Source organism: Mytilus edulis, chromosome 1 (genome assembly GCF_963676685.1).
Source record: "Mytilus edulis chromosome 1, xbMytEdul2.2, whole genome shotgun sequence".
NCBI classification, from domain to species: domain Eukaryota; kingdom Metazoa; phylum Mollusca; class Bivalvia; order Mytilida; family Mytilidae; genus Mytilus; species Mytilus edulis.
In genome coordinates, this window is record NC_092344.1 from 25,759,719 (window position 1) to 25,780,660 (window position 20,942).

The following is a 20,942-nucleotide window of genomic DNA, read 5'->3' on the forward strand; positions in this document are numbered from 1 at the left end:
AATGATTGTCACTGAAACAGTTACAAGCTTGCTTGCCCAAATGAAAAAAGAGATGAAAAGAGAACTTAAAAAAGAAATGATGGTTGAAATTCAAACTAATAAAGAAAAGGTAGAACAGCATTTTAAGTCAGAGGTATCTAGACTAAGTAAAAGAATAGACAGTGTAGAATTTGACAAAGCGAATATCTTAGAAAAAAACGCAAACAATCACCAAGAAAACAGGCTTTTGAAAGAAGAGATTGAAAATACGGGTAAACGTGCAATCGAAGCAATGGAATTATCAAACTGGAATAAACAATACTCAAGGAAAACAAAAATTAAAATAGTTGACTTTCCAGAAAAAAAGGGGGAAAGATTGCCTCATAGCTTTTTTCATGAGATAAGTAAACTGGGTGTTAAAATTTAACCATCAGAGATTGTATCAGCACACAGGATACCAGGAAAACACGGCAAACCTAGACCAATTCTTGTGAAATTTATGCACATGGAATCGAAAATCTCTATTTTGCGAAATAGAAAACTTATCAATAAGAAGCTAAAAGTTCGCCTCTTTGACGATGTTACAAAATTGAACCAAGGGCTACTAAATAGACTATACCTGCATGAGGATGTCACCAGTGCGTGGTATTTCAACGGTCACATATATTGTACTGACTGTATAGTTTTGTCATTTATGACAACATTAGGCAGAAACTGAGCTCATAAGAATAGCTCGTACAATGACCGGTTCTTACATTACATTTATTCAAAGTTGTTTATTGTCGTTATAATTTGTTGATATATTGTAGAAATGTCGTTCTTTTTTATATTGTTTCAACACCAAAGTTGAAAGTATGAACCTTTGCATTGTAGCCTGTATATTCAGGGAGTGGCATACCTAATTTAATTTTTTTACGGAATTTAAGGTCTATTACCGTATTCGTCTTTAATTTTTCTATCCGTTTCAAAACTTCCGGTAGAGAATTTAACAAAAACTGCACATTTGAAATACACATTTTTTAATAATTTTGGTAAGAAGAAATCGGTTTTCAATCTGGTCTTCGATTAAAAAACTTCCGGGCCACTTCACTGATATGAAAAAATACACCGAACACCATCTCCTCTTGGATATAGAAGTAAAATCTTATCTGTTCTCTGTGTGAATAACGAACCGTTAAAAAATGTCTCTTAGACCTATAAATTATAACTATAAATTTGTCCTAGTACTACTTCAGAGTAATCCCTGCACATAAGCGTGTTATTAATAAACAATAAACAATCTACTTATAAAATGAAACCCATGTCAATACATTTTATCATACAAGAAATGTTTAAGTGCTAGTTTCACTCTGGATACATAAAATAATAAATTCAATATACATGTAACACTGAAATAAGAGATGCATGTACATGTACAGTTAAGATGGGGTCAGCAATTTTAATTCAATTGTATATATAGATGGTTGTTCGTGTATCAAGATTTAAAGGTGCATGTGTAGGTGTATATTTGTATGTGTTTTTTTGTTTGTTTTTTTCTTCAATTGCATGAATACATGTACCTGTGTTGGTAAAAATGCTCTGTTGTTATTATGTTTTTTTGTTTCTTTTTTTCGTTACTTTATTTTCTTTTATTTACCATGGGGATTATAAATTAGCATATTGACTATTAGTATATGCTATTCTTTGGTATACATCTTCTCTCTTAAAAACAAACAATACACAAATTTTAAATTAAAACGTGCAAATCGAGGTAAAAAATGAAGTTTCACAGAACTTTTTTGATATATCTTTCAGTTTTACTTTAGCAAAAAAATATTTGCTCATTTTATTTATACTATGATGCTCTCGACACTTTTTTTTTGGGGGGGGGGGGGGGGGGTAACTCTAAGTAAAAAATTGAAAAATTGGGAAAACACTTTTACATATAGATGCACATGTGTATGATTTGTTCATACTGCTTGGATATATTGGGCTTATAGATATTTATATTTATTATTATTTAAGCTATTCTTGTTTAACCACTTGATAATATTATGTCGACTATAACTATTGGTAGTATAAACTGCAGGGGTTTATCAGAAACAGTTAAAAGAATTGATATATTTACAAAATATAAGGACTTATATGATATTATTATATTAGTAGACACCCATAGCACATCTAAAAAAGACAAACAATGGCTGCATGAATGGGGATATGTGGAGAAATTTAGTGCTTTTTCTGGTAAAAGCCGAGGGGTAGCTGTTCTTTTCAGAAATTCTTTTGAATTTAAAATGCATGGGGAAACTATAGACTTGTCCGGTAATTTTGTTATATTAGATATCACCATTCAGGACTATTGTATAACTTTGGCAGCAATATATGGACAGAATAATGATGAACCAGCCTTTTTTGACAACTTAAAAAACAAAATATTCCACTTTGGCAACTCGTCAATTGTAGTGGTGGGTGATTAGAATGTTGTTCAAGATTATGAGATGGACACATTATATTATAGAAATGAAAATAACCCCCAGTCAAAAGCTAAGATACACGAGGTTATGCATGACCTTGATTTATTAGATATATGGCGTCTTCAACATCACTTTTGAAAAGAGGTACTCATGACGGGGTCCAAATCGCAAACAAAGTCGTTTGGACTACTTCATGATTACCTCTAATATAGAAGCATTCGTAATTTCATCCGATATAGGAATAAGTTATAGATCGGATCATTCTCCAGTACTTATTAATTTAAAATTTTCAAGCCAGATTAGAGGGAAGGGTACATGGAAATTTAATAACAGTCTTTTGAAGGAAACTGAGTTTATTGAAAAGGTTAAAGGGGATATAAAAACTGTCATTGAAGAATATGAGTCTGATCCATCTATTGATATTGAGACAGAGGATAAACAGTTTAATATAAGCTATCAGCTTTTATGGGATATGATTAAGATGAAAGTTCGTGGATCTGCAATCTCGTTTTCGTCTTTCCGGTAGAAGGAACAAAATAATAAAGAAAAAGAATTATTATACAAGATATCATTATTAGATAAAAAAAAAAAAAACTCATAGAGAATAACTTGCCATCAGTACACCAAGAAAGGGAAGGGTTGGAACTAGAATTAAAAGTAATAAGAGAAAAAAATGTTAAAGGGATAATTACAAGAGCAAAGGCAAGATGGCAAGTAGAGGGGGGAAAGGGAAGTAACTATTTTTGTAATTTGGAAAAAAAAACATTATACAGAAAAAATTATTCCCAAACTTATTCTGAAGGACAAATCTGAGATAATGGATCCATGTATTATTAGAAATGAACAAAAACAATTTTATAAAAAATTGTATACTAGTTCTAACCCATTGTTACTTGAAACTCACAGGAGCACATTTCTTCAGCATGACAATCTTTTTATTACAAAACCTATTGAGGAAGAGATGGAATCATGTGAAGGACCGTTATCAGTACAGGAATGTCTGTCTTCTCTTAAACATTTGAAGAACTCTAAATCACCTGGTATAGATGGATTCACTGTTGAGTTTTATAAAAAAAAAATTGGAATGATATTAAATTACCACTAGTAAGATGTTTAAATGAGGCTTTAGAGTATGGAAAGTTCTCTATCACTCAAAGACAGGGACTCATTACCTGTATACCAAAGGAGGGTACGTCAAAGTTTTATCTTAAGAACTGGCGACCTATCACACTGCTGTGTGTAGACTATAAGATAGCTAAAGCCAGTCTAGCAAATAGATTTAAAAAGGTCTTGGTAAACATAATTAGTCAAACACAAAAAGGTTTTCTTAAAGGTAGGTATATTGGCGAATGTACTAGATTTATTTATGATCTGAAGGAAAAGATGGAAGAAGACGACATTCCTGGACTTTTACTTTTACTCGATTTTGAAAAAGCTTTCGACAAAGTCGAATGGTCTTTTATATATGAGGCTTTGCAGTGTTGTGGCTGTGACCATACATTTATAAATTGGATTAAGGCTTGCTACTGTGATGCTTCTAGTGCAGTGTTAAAATAATGGTTATATTTCAGAATTTTTTTCATTAAAAAGGGGGGTCCGTCAAGGGGATCCTCTGTCTCCTTACCTATTTATTTTAGTGCTAGAATTACTAAGTGCAGCTATTAAAAATGACCCTGATGTTGCGGGTGTAACAATTAATGACTAAATCGGTGTTTATACTTGTTTGATAAATTTTCAGAATGTGCTGGACTTAGGTGTAATGTTGACAAAACCGAAGCCGTGTGGATTGGGTCAAAAAAGGGTAGTATGGAAAAACTTTTGCCAGAAAAAAATCTTGTATGGAACCATTCTGGAAGGTTTAAACTACTAGGTATATGGTTTGAGCTTGCTAAAATGGATAACATTCTATGTAATTTTACAGCCAAGATTAACAGTATCAAGTCATTACACAATACTTGGGCTTATAGAGAACTAACATATATTGGGAGGGTTGTAGTTATTAAGACTTTAGACCTTCCCATTTTGGTTCAAGTTCTGACTGTCCTTCCTAACCCCCCAGAAGGGGTTTAGAAGGAGATTCAGAATATATGTTTTAACTTCTTATGGAAAGGAAAACCAGATAAAGTGAAAAGGGCAGTGATAATGTCCGAACACTGTGATGGTGGTCTTAAGATGCCTAATATTTATTATTTTTGCTATAGTGTAAAAATGTTTTGGATGTATAAATTATTAGATCCCCAAAATTACTCTCTTTGGAAAGTCTTGCTACTTAGTTATAAACAAAAAATTGGGGGGGACAAGGTTTTACACTTAAGTCAAGAAGGTTTACTTTATTTAGCAGAAAAAGTTAATCCATTTTGGCATGATATCCTGGTAAATTTTTCCAAGTTAAAAAATAAGCTTCAAGCTGAAAACAATACTGACATTTTGACCCAGTCCATATGGCTGAATCCGAACATCAAAATGGATGGCGAGATAATTTTGAGGTTCAAATATGTTGGAAATAGTATATTCTTCAATAATGATCTGATGTCAGATAATAATACATTATTCTCATATGATGGATTTAAAAAAAAATGTATGATATCAATACTAATTTTGTAGAATTTTATAGTATTGTAAGTGCGATTCCAAAGAGATGGAAAAGTATAATAGAAGGTAGTTCAAAACTGGAAATTAATGAAAATAAATTAATAGATAAAGTTAAAAAGGAACCAAAATCTTGTAAATTTGTCTATACATTAATTTTGTAGGATAATAAAGTGTTATCTTTATCTACCCGTGAAAAATGGGAAAGAGATTTAAATATGCAGATTGAGGATTGGAATGCTATTTATTCCATGCCCTTCATTATAACCAGAAACTCTTTTTTTGCAAAACTTTCAACTTAAGATTGTTCATAGGATTCTACGTACCATGTAATTCATTTTTATTGAAATGTACATTAAAAGAAACTGAACTTTGTACTTTTTGTTCAGAAATTAAAGAAAATATTTTTCACATTTTTTGGGAATGTAATGTATCACAAAACTTCTGGCTATCCGTTATAGATTGGATTAAAAATTATGGCATTCTCCTGCCTTTCAGTGCAAAAGAAGTCATGTTAGGTGTGTCTGAGGATTTTGTAAACAGTAAAACAGTTCACAATATTTTGTTGTTATTCAAATATTATATATACAAATGTAGATGTAAGAACATATCCCCCACAAAATATGGTGGGGTAGAATATCTAAAATATTAGATTAATATAGAAAAATACTCTGTATGTTTCTTAACCCCTGTACAAAACAGTAAAAATGGATCAGAAATGGCATTTGTTAGAAGCAGCTTTTATTTAATTTATTTGATTAATTAACAAAATCTTTTTGTAATATTTATATATATATCTTATTATATCCATATGACTTAATTGATTTATCAAGTATTATTTTTTTTTTCACATGTTTCATCATCAAAAATAAAATAATTACAAAAAAAAAAGTTAATACACTAACAAACGATTTTACCGTATTCACTCCTATCATGCCTGTAACTATCCGGATTATCTTAAAAATTCGGATAACATGATCCACAACAACTCGATATTTCCTGATTGTTTTCTTTCTTTTTTTTGCATTAGAAATTAATCAGCTGCCCATTTGCATTATTTAAAGTACATTAAATTAAAGTTCAAGATCACATACTGTTGTTTTTTTGTATATCTGCAGATGCGGATACGTCAACGTATATGATACGGTTGATACGTCTTTGAAAGACCGACCTCTACTAAGGACGACAAGAACGAACAAACATATATTCTGAATAAAGTTTGTATAAAAACCCTTTACATATTCTAGGTCTTCCGGCTACGTGACGCTTAGTTAAAGACAGGTTGTATAAACATTGCTTCATTTGAACAAGCTTGAGTGAGACGTGAAAAATGCTGTGAATTAGTATCAAAACATTAGATGTACGATGGCAATATGTAGGACGACGAAAACGAACATAAAAATCAATTTCCATATTAAGCTTGAATAAATTCCGACTTACGACAAAAGTTCAAAAACTTAAGTGCTTAAAATATTCATCGTATATCATTGTTGTGCAATACACTATAAGATTATGTTCCTGTAATGAGTGCGATTATGTTCACATATTCAAAAATTGTGTTAGTGCACATGGAATATCCTATCGAGAGAGCTCGGCATCATCACTACATTCATCAGTTCAAAAAGAATGTATATGCACGAACGAAATTCGAAATAAAATTAACCTAGTGCCTTCCTTTTACATATGGGCGTTTTTCAATAAAAACGTGAATTCTTGTCCCAGCCACTTTTAAAAAAGTGTGTTTAATCTTTACAAGTAATTGTTTGTGCAGTCGGTACATTGAATTAGATTGAACATTTGTAAGCAAAGAAACCTACAATTTTTTAGAGGGATTAATAAGATATTGATTATTGAATGGTTCAAAATAACCAAAATGGCATGTCCCTAAACCCCCTGTTCAACATTCATACTCTAAAATATTGTAAAAAAGGTAGAAAAAAATGTTTTATTTACTTGATATAAGTTCTTTGGTTATTCAAAAGTATGTTTAGAACCAACATATTTTAGAAGGTTTGCCCCTGATATTCCTGAAAAAATGTCCATTACGAAACAAAATCATTAAATTTGCTAAATTAATAAACAGTTTTATAAAATCATTGTTTGCAAGAGATATAAACATTAGGGTCTTATACATGTTATAACGGCATTTAAATTGTTGGCAAAAAAGTTGAGCACATCAAATGGACTAGAGTGATACCGTATGTTTGTTAATGTCCACTACGAAACGGGTCAAATCTCTTTCAGTATCTGGTTTTAAAATTCTGAAAACATATCAGTGTACGGCTTAGTACGTGCTTTGATGAATATAATCATTCTTGTTACTATTGTGGGGAAAAAATAAAACATGTGAATATGTCTATTACAAAACGGTCACCAACGAAACAAGTATGAGAGAAAAACGTTTTGTAATGGACACTACCACTAACATGCAGTCGTTTTTTTTACTCTTGTTTCAACTATATTCGTGCAAAACAAATATCAAGGATTAGTTTCGTGTAATTTTTAGTATGTGTTTATCAACATAGAATAGGGTTGATGTCAACTACGAAATTGTTTGCTAACTACGAAACGGTTTTGTCAACTACGAAACTCATCAAAATGTCCACTACGTAACATGATTTGCACCTTCATATGTGAAGTACTGTCTAATCTGTATCGATGAAAAATGGTTCTCCAATTCAGAAAAAAAAAATCTGTCTAGTATATAAAGTAAAACAAACTGGAATGTCTATAGAAGACATTAATGCAATATATACGATCATCATGATGTGCGTTTAGAAGCAGTTTGTACAAATGTCTTCTACGAATCAGTACATATAATTAAATGAAAAAAATATCAGGTTAAAGAATATTTAAGATTGCACTTTTTATTTACAAACAGGTATATAAAAGAAGTATTCAAAATAACTCTTGAAATAAATTTTTAGACACGTTGATTTTCCATTTTATTTTAGGTCTGAAATTCACACTTGTATACAAAAATCCCCATATGGTATACACTCATTGTATCGGTATAACAGTCCGAATAGCAAATAAAAAGTTTATAAAATACCAAGATAAAAATCTTGTTTACAAAACTGTCGATCTGTAGATAAGCAAAACAGTGTAATAAGATACATAGTGAATAAACTAACCAATCCCGATCCAGTCAAAAGATCGTAACGCAGGGGTTCTCCAGAGGATTATGTAAATAATCAAAATTAAGAAATTAAAGTCATATGAAACGAGTCATTGGTGAACAATACTGTTTACCCTATTCTTGAACTTATGCATGCATATATCATAAACTTAATCTGCTGTGCACGATTTTATCTTTTTTATGCAAAAAATATCGTATAATCGTCAAATTTTGTCTTCTCTCTGTTTGTTGTGATGTTAAAATATAGCAGCTGATTATTGTCGTATTTTGAAGCCGTAGTTTACCGATTGTCACTTTATAGTAAACAACCAACAAAGAATCATGGATATTGAACATGTGTATAAGATGTTCAATCAGATAATAGTTTATTGTAATGACAGATCCTTGCGTATCGCGATTACCAGATTTTTTCACTTGCATACGGAAAATATGTCGGCGAATTGCTTCCTGGAAGCAAGCAAATAAAAAACTTCTTCTAAATGTGGACAAATTAAAGAATGTTCTCCAGAAAAAAAGTATTTGTACATTAGTTTTATAATATAAACTATCAATTTTGATATAAAAAACATATGCATCATTTTTTTTTCAATTTAAGGTTTTATAAAATTTTAATGGTTTTAGTCGTTTGCGTAAAATAAGTTATTAAAATAACTTGCCTATATTCAAGTTTAATTAATTGATAGGGAAAAAATTCATGGACCATAAAATGTACTTTAATAGTCAATTTGTATACCGTTTTTGTATAGTCACCTATACATCTATTCGTTCTGCATCGATGATAAGTTATTCAAACATAACAAATGTTTACGACGTAAACACTGATCACAATAAATTGATCTTACGTGAATGGCTATACTTTGTTCATAAAGTAAGTGTTATTGTTTCAATTTCTAAACTACGGAAACGTATTAGGGCAATCCTTTTTTATTTTTATTTTTTTAAATCGTCGACTTAAATCTTGGCATTATCAACTTTAATCTTTTCATTATCAACATTGATCTTGCCATTACCAAAATTAATCTTGTCATTATCAACATTAATCTTTATCAACATTAAGCTTGCCATTATCAACATTAATCTTGCCATTATCAACTTAATCTTAGAGTTATCAACTTTACCAAAAAAGTTCATCGTCTGTTAATGCAAGTTTTTTTTCTGTCCTTGTGCATACGATACAGTTCTGACTTCTCCTTGAAAAAATAAAGGAAAATAACCTTCCAAAAACTATAGGCAGTGTCGGCTGTTTTGACGGCACTGGATAAAATATTTTAATTCAAGCCGACAAAACAGCTTATTTCTATAGAAATGTCTATTTGACTGGCACCAGAAATATAGTGAACTTGTTGCCGGCGCTGGCAAATAGAAAATATATTATTTTGCTGGCATTTGATAAACGAAATCCAAGTTAAAACTATTTTGTTTACATCGGAATTGGTAAAATTTTCTCTTAAATTACACCGATTAAATGTTTATTTTAACTCATTATGAATGCTCTTAATTGACCGAGTACCAGGATGTCGTATGTATTCTGTGGAAAAATAATATAAACCGGAGTCAAAGTTAGGTAATATAAAACTAATATTTTTGCGTTATTCTGTGCATTTATACTTATGCTTATACTCCTATAATATATAGACACCCTCTATATATAATATAGCAGTGATCGCCGTGGAGAAGAAGCTTGGAATTGATAGTTAATAGAAAATACACTTTATTTATAATATACGTATGTTCATAGCATACAGATACGCGAAAATCATGGAATTTGTCTCCAAGTACCTATGACTTTTGATCCCTTTTCTAAAATTCTCCAGGCATAAAATCTTTTACAAACATTCATCCTACAACAGTTTACATACTTTCAATAAAGCTCTAAATGCCCGCAATTTGGCGGGTAAGTTCTAGTATTGTATAATGTTTTATCAAATTTATAATGGAGTGAGATGTTTTACTTTCATTTTTTTTAAATACAGCTACAGTACTTGCAACCTTAGGCGTTACTATTTCAGCGATCAGTCAGCGAAACTATTAAAAGTTCAAAAATCCAATGGCGGTCAACAATAACCATTTTCGTAGAAATAAGTTCATGTTAACAGAGTCATATGATACAAATAATAATAATAATGTTTATAATATTTAATACGAAAATATTTATCAACACAAACAATTTAACGCTCTAAGCATCTTATTCTGTTAAACTATTTTTACTTTTGTATTGCAACTAATTTTATTACAAATTATAACGTGTAAATTAAGGTGTCTTCGTAGAGGTCCGCGTTCATCGAATGTAAACACTGTGGAGTTCGGTTTACATAAGAATTTTAAATATATACGTATATGCATAAATTTAATTTACTGATCAATTGGTGACAGTTGTCAGGGTAACTCTTACATAGGTTATTTGACTTATCTGACGGATCCTATGGGTCACCGATCACCGATCACTCACCGATCAGTCAAACATCCGTCACCGATCATTCACCGATCAGTCAAGTTCACGTCAAACAGTAACGCCTAAGGTTGCAAGTACTGTAAACAAAATATTGAGGTTTTATAACTAGGTATACGTGTAGCATTTTATACTGACTGATTAAAGAGAGGATTTGAACTACGTGTTTTAATATTATTTCATTGCAATAAATGGATGCCCAATATTTTTATTTTCTTTTTTTCTTATTATAAATTCTTAATAGTATACATTTACACTTTGACCGATAAATAGTTTTAAACGATTATGTGTGTTTCAAATATTGCTAGCTGCTTTTTTGGTATATCAGTAATGATTTGATTCTTTAATGTTGACAGTGTACATTTTCATAGTACTTTTCGAAAGTAAATACTGAATTTCACTCTTTGCAAAGATCCTACAAACAAAAAAAATCACTATATTACTGGTGCCAGTGAAACAGTCATTTCTATAGATAAAGGTTATTTTTCCTGCTTGAATTAAGATATTTAAATCAGAGCCGGCAAAATAGCTACTGCCAAAACTATAATACACAATGGGGTGTGTTAAATTATTTATTATGGTTGCGTTGCTGTAAAATGTGTTACAAAGTCAATTTTATAAAGCTGGAAAAAAATCACTGGTGTTTAAAACAATCTCAGTTCCACTGACATTCACGAGCCACACGCAGAGTGCTACATGTGGGGTAGCAATTGCTCCCCTTTTTCGTGGCACCTACCATCTCCGTATTGTTTTGTTTGGTTCATGATGGTCAGTCTATTGCTTTCTTTGTTTTATTTAGTGAACTGGTGATTAGTTTTGTTTTTTCTTCTTCTGTTTTTTTTTCACGGCATAGTTAGTTAGGTGGCTGAATATGCATGATAAGGACTGTTGTTTTGTAATAATGAATGGAGTTGGCTAAATAAAATCCCGACATTTTGTATAACGCCCACTTTGAGGAGCTGCCTGACAAATTTCTGATAATTTTATATAATGTTACTTGTCTATGTTTAAGCATGATAAATCCCCTTAAAATGTAAACAGTCTTCATAATAATAATAATAGAATGCATGTCTTGCTAGAAAGCCCCGAAAATATCTGCAATTAAATATAAAAAATGGAAATAGAAGCTAGAATTGTATAGCAAATAAATTGCACACGTGTTCAATGAATTAGCTTTTTTTGATTAAATTCGAAGTTTAAGACGAGTTTTTTATTCTCTTATTTTCACACCGTATACAATTACTCCCCATATGATGACAAGAAAACAACAGTAAGTGTAGTTTGCTCGACATGTGTTATCTAACGAATTTCAAATTATTTTAAGAACAAACAAAAAAACACTCTTCAAATCTTAAATTTTATTTATTTGTTTAGTTTCGGAGGATAAACTAGTGGGTTTTTCTAACTATTTTAAACAGAAATTCCTTGCTTAAACTGATGGATGACCTGAATACCAAAACATGTATATACGTTGTCCTTTTTTTTCGCTGGATCTTGGCTATTCTTCATCGTCTGATTATAAATATAACAAGTTGATTGTGCAGCAATGACCATTGCAGGAGAAATGGAGGAACTAAATTCCAAAATACGCGTGAAAATTAGGAAATAGCCAATTTTGAATAATGACTGGTAAATGACGTCATAAAGGCGTGCCAAATTGATGATCTTTTCCGGTGAAAGACATGATTCCAGAAATTACCTATTAGCGATCTTAATCCGGATATCCCTCAGACGTTAGACCTGTATTGGATTATGATATAAAAAGCCTAAGGGTTATGCAATTACATGCATTTGATCATAATTGTTAAGAAAATGGCGTCGGGCTATAAAAAACGATAACAGTTTGAACGATGGCGGAAGGCAATTTAACGATGGCGCGGGTCATTTGACGATTGCGGAAGATATTTTAACGATGGCGGAGCACCATCACTAAACAGGCCATGCTTATATCTCATTCAAAAGCTTACAAAGAGAGGAACATAATGTATATAGTCAATATGTTTCGCAACGCGTATAAGAGGAGTAACGAAGGACCCTAATATCGAAATACTCGTGAACATCGAAAAATCGCTTATTTTGAATAATGGAATGGACTGCTGAAACATGTATTGACTTTCGGGAACATTTAAAACTAAGACAAGTTTCTGGCAATCCACAAGTTAAGTCCTCGAATATGTTTACTGATAGTTTATGATTTTTTTTAACTGACAAAATATCGTGCATGCAGGGACTCTGTTATACCTCAAGTAGTCTGCAAAGTGTTTATTTGTTTTTTATGAAAATATTTAAAACTACCAAGATACCCTGCACAAGCCTCGAGCTCCGGCATGCCTTTAATAGTACGTGGAAATAATTGTTTACTGTAAGGAAATATTGAAAACACAACCTACATGTATTTTTTGCCTACTTCAATCACACCTTTTGTGTTACTTTATATTTGTGATCAAATTATAACAACATAATTTACAACACAGTTGAATACAATATACTAATCAGAACCCTAAACAGTTTTTATAATCCGTGCTTGTAAAATTACCCTAAACTGTTTGAAAATGTAATGTGATTACAAATTTTAAGCAAATCCTATAAGATATAAATAAGTATTAGGTAGTACCAGAAGTCCATTACTAGTAATGAAGTACAAAGACCAAAACAAAGTCAATGTTGGTCAGGTCAAGTTTTTACCCCAAAACATATATGTTTTCTGGTGTTTTTTTTTTTACAATATAAAATAACTCAGGTCATTGCTGTTATTGGTCAGGTCGTTGTCAACGTTAGAAAGGTCACGGTTTCTGAATTTTTTGATATTTTTTGCTCCATTTTTCATTAATTTATATATTTCATGACACAATTTTATTATATTTAAGTTACTAGCATTTTCATTTGGTCCTGTCATTGTCAGCCTTGGTCAAGTCACATTTAATGAAGGTTTAAAACAGTTTTTTATATTTTTTCTTATATCAATGTTTTGAATCTGGGACTATTCTCCTTAATTAGAATCATATTTTCAGATTGAATGGAAAAAATGTATAATAATTCGAATTTGACATAATTCCCTTGAGAAATAAAAAAGTTATTAGCGTGTTCGTTTTGGTCCAGTCATTAGTGTCACCCACCAAAGGGAGATACTTCGTATTTTGAGAAATATTACACAATGATAATTTTTTAGAAATTATTGTTTCTAGGTAGATCACCCATAACTGTTTTTGATTTTGTAGTAAAACAAGACTGAAATTAATTGATTTTGTGTTTCTTTTTAATAGATGTAGCTGCCTAATTTCCCAACACTTCACCAAATATTGTATTTTTCTCAAAAATCCCAACTTTTTCTACTGTTAGCATGGTAACCAACCAATATATACATCGGTTGGCATTATTTTTCTGACTAGTCTAATAGGATCTACATATCAGCCAATTTTCAGAAAGATCGGTGACTATGTGTGCCGAAACAGTTTAAGTGGTTACAGTGAATGAGTATTAAGGGGATAATTATACACAAATTGAAGCTTATTGATAGAGGAATACACTGAAAATTAACAATATGTGCCGCAATGACCATTTCAGGGGTTTTGGAGGACCTAAATGCAAAAATACGCCTGAAAATTAGGAAATAGCCAATTTTGAATAATGAATTGGATATTTTGAATAATGGAATGGACTAATGTGACCCTTCAGCCCCTAATTACAGATAAACCTTATACCTAATTCAAAAGCTTATTAAAAGAGGAACAAAAGGTAAAAAGTCAATATGTTCTGCAACGCATATTAAAGGAGTAACGAAGGACCCTCATATCCATATACGCGTGAACATTGACAAATCGCTTATTTTTAATAATTAAATGAACTGCTGCAACCCGTCAGCTCCTAATTAAGGGGAACATTTTACACCAAATTAAAGCTTATTGAAATAAGAATACACGGAGAATAAACAATATATGCAGCAATTACCATTACAGGGATTACGGAGGACAAAAATGCCAAAATACGCGTGAAAATTAGGAAATAGCCAATTTTGTACAATGAAATGGATATTTTGAATAATGGAATGGGCTGCTGTGTCCCTTCAGCTCCTAGTTAATGGAAAAATTATACACCAAAGTAAAGCTTATTGATAAAGGAATACACTGAGAATAAATAATATGTGCCGCAATGACCATTAGAGGGATTATGGAGAATCTAAATCCCAAAATACGCGTGAAAATTAGGAAATAGCCAATTTTGAATAATGAAATGGATATTTTGAATAATGGAATGGACTGATGTGACCCTTCAGCCCCTAATTACAGATATACATGTAGCTTAGACCTCATTCAAAAGCTTATTAAGAGAGAAACATAATGTATATAGTCAATATGTTCTGCAACACACATTAGAGGAGTAACGAAGGACCCTAATATCGAAATACGCGTGAACATTGAGAAATCGCTTATTTTGAATAATGGAATGGGCTGCTATGTCGTTTCGGCTCCTAGTTAAGGGAAAAATTATACACCGAATTAAAGCTTATTGATAGAAGAATACACTGAGAATAAAAACAATATGTGCCGCAATGACCATTAGAGGGGTTATGGAGGATCTAAATCCCAAAATACGCGTGAAAATTAGGAAATAGCCAATTTTGAATAATGAAATGGATATTTTGAATAATGGAATGGACTGATGTGAACCGTCAGCCCCTAATTACAGATATACATATATCTTAGACCTCATTCAAAAGCTTATTAAGAGAGGAACATAATGTATATAGGCAATATGTTCTGCAACGCATATTCAAGGAGTAACGAAGGACCCTAATATCGAAATGCTCGTGAACATTGAGAAATCGTTAATTTTGAATAATGGAAGGGACTGCTACAACCCGTCAGCTCCTAATTAAAGGGAAATTTATACACCAAATTATTGCTTATTGATAGAGGAACACACTGTGAATAAACAATAGGTGCCGCAATCACCATTGGAGGGATTACAGAGGACATAAATGCCAAAATATCCGTGAAAATTAGGAAATAGCCAATTTTGTATAATGAGATGACTATGGACATTTTGAATAATGGAATGGGATGCCGTGTCCCTTCAGCTCCTAGTTTAAGGAAAAAAGTATACACCAAATTAAAGCTTATTGATAGAGGAATACACTGCGAATAAACAATATGTGCCGCAATGACCATTAGAGGGGTTACGAGGACCTAAATGCCAAAATACGCCTGAAAATTAGGAAATAGCCAATTTTGAATAATGAAATGGATATTTTGTATAATGGAATGGGCTGCTGTGTCCCTTCAGCTCCTAGTTAAGGAAAAGGTTATACAACAAATTAAAGCTTATTGATAGAGGAATACACTGAGAATAAACAATATGTGCCGGAATGACCATTAGAGGGGTTACGGAGGACCTAAATGCCAAAATTCGCGTGCAAATTAGAAATAGCCAATTTTGAATAATGAAATGGACATTTTGAATAATGGAATGGACTGATGTGAACCTTCAGCCCCTAATTACAGATATGTCTTAGACCTCATTCAAAAGCTTATTAAGTGAGGAACAAAATGTTTATAGTCAATATATTCTGCAACGCACATTAGAGGAGTAACAAAGGACCCTAATATCGAAATACGCGTGAACATTGAGAAATCGCTTATTTTGAATTATGGAATGGACTGCCGCAACCCGTCAGCTCCTAAGTAAGGGGCATATTATAAACAAATTAAAGCTTATTGATAGAGAAATACACTGAGAATAAAAAATATGTGCTGCAATGACCATTAGAGGGGTTATGGAGGACATAAATGCCAGAATACACGTGAAATTAGGAGTCAGCCAATTCTGAATAATGAAATGGATATTTTGAATAATGGAATGAACTGCTGTGAAGCCCCTAATTACAAATATACCTTATACCTCATTCGAAAGCTTATGAAGAGATGAACAAAATGTGTTCCGCAACGCATATTAGAGGAGTAACGAAGGACCGAAATATCGAACATTGAGAAATCGCTTATTCTATAATAAACCTCGCACTAATTGATTTTTTTAGATTTCTTTTTTTTTTTTTTTTTAAATCTGTTTTACAGGTGATGACATATATGTTCTAGTTGTCGTAACCACAACTCGTCACCTTTTCCTCGAATGTGAGCTACAAAATCAAACAAAATCATTGGGTTTAAACTTACACGAATAACAGGACGGAGTTCCACACGTTGTGAAATATCTGCTTATCGTTATTTTTTACATTTTTATACGACCGCAATTATTTTTTGGGGTTTGTATAATACTATGATGTCGTCGTCGTCCTCGTCCGAAGACATATTTTGTTTAAGTAGATCTCTATCAAATTTTATAAGATGGTTCAATATAACCATTATTTTTTTTCCAATTTCTGAATGTTTGTAAAGTTTCAAATAGACATATTCAAATGAACAGTATTGCCCAATATTTTTTTAGGTCTTTGACCACATTTATTTTGTGTCAGAAATCTAAACTATGTTAAAATTATATCACAATCTAAATTCAAAAAGTATCAAGCTTGAATATTGTGTCCAAGTTCAGGCTTAGACCTCTGCAGTCGTATTGTTTTTTTCTTATTTTGTGCTGTTACACTGCAATACGAGGTTAGGTAAGGGTAATGCGCACACATTAGTGGATAGTTAATTGCTTTATTGGCAATCACACAACATCTTGATTTCAATTTCTATGTTGTGTTTTGTTTCCTGTAACATTGTTTATGTTTTGTACGCATACTCCTTTGTCCTCTTCTCTGGATTCCGAGCAAAAGTCCGTGACCCGCAATAGCAAATTAAAATACGAATTCATGTTAAATAACTCGAATTTCAAATGGAAATCTTTATCGAAATAAGACGCAAATTCGACTCTAACTCGAACTCCACCTCAAAAAGGTGACTCAAATTCAAAGTTGATGTCGAATTGTTACTTTTAAATTTGATTCAAACTCGAAGTTCAACTCAAAACTCAATGCTAACTAGAACTTTAGTTCTATTAATGACTTAGTTTTAATTTAAGTTGATGGATGGCCATACTCATCCCAAGCACATAAATCATGGGATATGATTGAGAATGGAAATGGGTAACGTGTCAAAGAGACAACAACTCGACCAAAGAGCAGCAAACAGCCGAAGGCCACCAATGGGTCTTCAATATAGCGTTAAAATCCCGCACCCGGAGACGTGCTTCAGCTAGCCGCTTTACAAAAACGTGTACAAGTTCAGTGATAATGAACGTCATACTAGTATACTCCGAAATATAATTAAAATTAAATAAAAAAAATATACAAGTCTAACAAATTACAGGCAAGTGGCTCCTGATTTTGGAAAGGCGCAAAAATGCAGTGGGGGAAAACATGTTTTTTTCAGATCTCAACCCTCCCCTTTACCTTTATCCAATATAAAAAACAAACACGCAGCAATTCGCAAAGTAAAACTTTGTTTGAAAGAAGCCCAAGTTCGATTTCAGAATAGTTAATAAAAGAAACTATACAAACGACAATGATACACAAATTAACAAAGGACGACCAATAGTTAATGACATGCCAGCGCCAGGCCTCAATTCCTGGTTGAAATATTATGTTAATATTTACAAATAAAATTAGTTTTTTTCCGAATGGGTCACATGGTTTCACCTCATCAAGTAATGTCAAGTATTATTAGTAATGACTGTTCCATAATTCAATTATATCAAAACACCATTACGTAATGTCAAAACCATATTATGTAAAGACAAAATATCATCAAGTAATAAATTAAACAACATATAACGTAATATCTGAGTTCCCCATAAGCCAGTTGTGGCATTTCATATATATGTATTAAGGTACCCTTTTGTTGTATTTCCTGTCTTTAGTACATCAAAATGCGAAACATCTATTCGATAGCAATTATGATATTTATATGAACATAAAAGTTAATTATTTCTAAGCCTTTAACCATATCGGAGTGAGTAATGTGCTATAAATAGGTTTTTGATAAACAAAGACAACAGTCTAAATACTTTGTTATATTATTTTGTTTTGTTTTCTAGATGCGGAAAATAAGTTCCATATTAGTAGGAGTCCTACTTGTTATCATTGTCTGTTTATACTTTTGGAGGTACACGGATGAGTTAACTTGGAATCATGAATACATTGATGGAAGAAGAATATATGCCACTGATGAACATGTTAATTTAACAGTTATTAATTTCACAAGAACATGTGGGTTATACGAAGAACCAACTGTTATGAGGAGGAAAATTCCGGAAAAGCAAAATATAAAAGGCATATATCCCTTGAGTAAAAAGGTAACACCAGACCTGTGTGTGAAAACAATAAAAAAACGTCCACTTTTACCGCTATCATTAAAAGAAATACTTAACATAGAAGCATGCATGAAATATTATGGAAATCCTGAAAAATTGAGAAGCTACAGTTTCTTGTACTTTTATGATATAACTACAGTTTTTTTTTCATCCATAAATAAGAATCCACACAGCATTATAATAGAAATTGGCGGCTATGTTGGCAACCAAGCGAAGCTACTTGTTAAACCAAATGTTCAAACATATGTAGTTGTAGAACCAATTAAGAAGTTTTATGACCAACTAAAAAGCAAAATGGAGGCCTTGGAAGGAAAAACAACTTTTCAATTTTTCAATTTTGGTTTGGGAAAAAATTACAGCAAAGTAGCAATAAACGAGAATGCCGACGGAACATCACTTTTCCATCCAAACAATCTTAAAAATTCAAAATCTATTGACGTAGTTAATGTCATTGATTTTTTCGTATATTTGGGTGTTGCATGCGTCGATGTTGATTTGTTGAATATAAATTGCGAAGGCTGCGAATTTGAAGTATTAGAAATGCTAGCAGCGACAAATTTGATAAAGAAAGTGGTCAATATCCAGTTTCAGCCGCATTATATGTATAAGAAAGTAGGTTCTTACTCTTGTAGATATTGTCGTCTGGTTGAACTGCTGTCAAGAACTCACGAATTATCGTATCGATTTAATGTTATTTGGGAAATGTGGAGAAGAAAGTATGGCATTTAGTTGAAATACAATAGTTATAAGACGAACTGATTAAGACTATAGGACACGATATGAGTCCAAATTATCATAAATTACAGGTTTTAACAAAAACGAAACTGTAGGTATACGTAATACTAACAATGCACAGTAGTGACAGTTCAAAAATACACATTCCGTTTAATATTAAAGTTGTAGGAAATAAATCCTACATTTCATTGCAGTAAACAAATATAAATCTTGGGAGTTTAAAGCACCATTACTTTTTTTCAATTTTTTATTTGATGTTACTGTAGAGTATTTTGGAGACGTGATGTAACATGCATGTAATTACTAAAGCTAATACACAGGAAAAAAGGGATTAACATTTTATTTGTTAACTTCCAGTAATGATTATTATCTTACGTGCAAAACTGTTATGTGAAGTGTTGTCTGTAGTTACGAACATAATACAACTTTTATCTTGCAAAGTATTGTTTTATTTGACACAAATATTTATTCTGCAAATTGAACAAAGACTTATGGGGAAGATCAATGGTTGTGTTACACCTGTATGCCTGGTTATTATATATCTCTTATTTAACTATATGTTTCTCTTCCGCAAATATACTATATGACCTTCTGCTGTTGTTCTTTCTATGGTCGGGTTGTTGTCTCTTTGATACATTCCCCATTTCCATTCTCAATTTTATATATAGGTAATGCACATTCGTTTAAATCAGCTGATCGACGTTTTTCGTATTAGTTTATGTTATAATTGTTCAGTGAATTTAAACAAGGATGCCCACCGAAAAGAACAATTAATATTCCCACCGAATTGTATTCTTCTTAATAAAGCGAAAATATGTTGCACGACGAACGTACCACTGTCCTACGACAGACAATCAATGTTGCGCGAGCATCGTACGGAATTTGGTATTCGTGAGACAATCGTGCGACTGTATCACATGTGTCTCGCGAAAGTCGTGAGATTTTCGTACGACAGTAGTGCGATAGACGTACGATATTTTTTATTAGAATTTTTTATGCTCTTCAACTTTTAATTTGTTTGGCTTAATACATATTTTGATATGAGCGTCACTGATGGGTCTTGTTAAGACGAAACGAGCGTCTGGCGTACTAAACTAGAATCCTGGTACCTTTGATAACTATTTATGTTGGTATCCACGACAGTGTGCTTATCTCACGACACTCGCACGACTGTGGTACAATGTAAGACACTCTAGCGTCAGCCGCAAGACATAGGTACCACAAAATATCGAAGAGTAAAAAAGGTGCATGTCCAATTTTAGTTCCACGACACACGACAGCGCCGCGATGC

The 20,942-nt window shown here is 32.1% G+C and overlaps 1 protein-coding gene across 1 annotated transcript; it reads left to right on the forward strand.

The window, feature by feature from the left end:
* Window positions 1-8,926: 8,926 nt before the first annotated feature.
* LOC139528644 (uncharacterized) lies at window positions 8,927-20,243 on the forward strand. The gene is made up of 2 exons (XM_071324724.1): window positions 8,927-9,028; window positions 18,641-20,243. The coding sequence occupies exons 1-2, from the start codon at window positions 8,936-8,938 to the stop codon at window positions 19,643-19,645; spliced, it is 1,098 nt and encodes a 365-aa protein (XP_071180825.1). The 5' UTR covers window positions 8,927-8,935; the 3' UTR covers window positions 19,646-20,243.
* Window positions 20,244-20,942: the final 699 nt, after the last annotated feature.

Coding starts and splice junctions, on each gene's coding strand:
- LOC139528644 (XM_071324724.1), top strand. CDS start 8,936: ATGATAAGTTATTCAAACATAACAAATGTTTACGACGTAAACACTGAT. Junction 9,029..18,640: donor GGCTATACTTTGTTCATAAA/GTAAGTGTTATT, acceptor TTTGTTTTCTAG/ATGCGGAAAATAAGTTCCAT.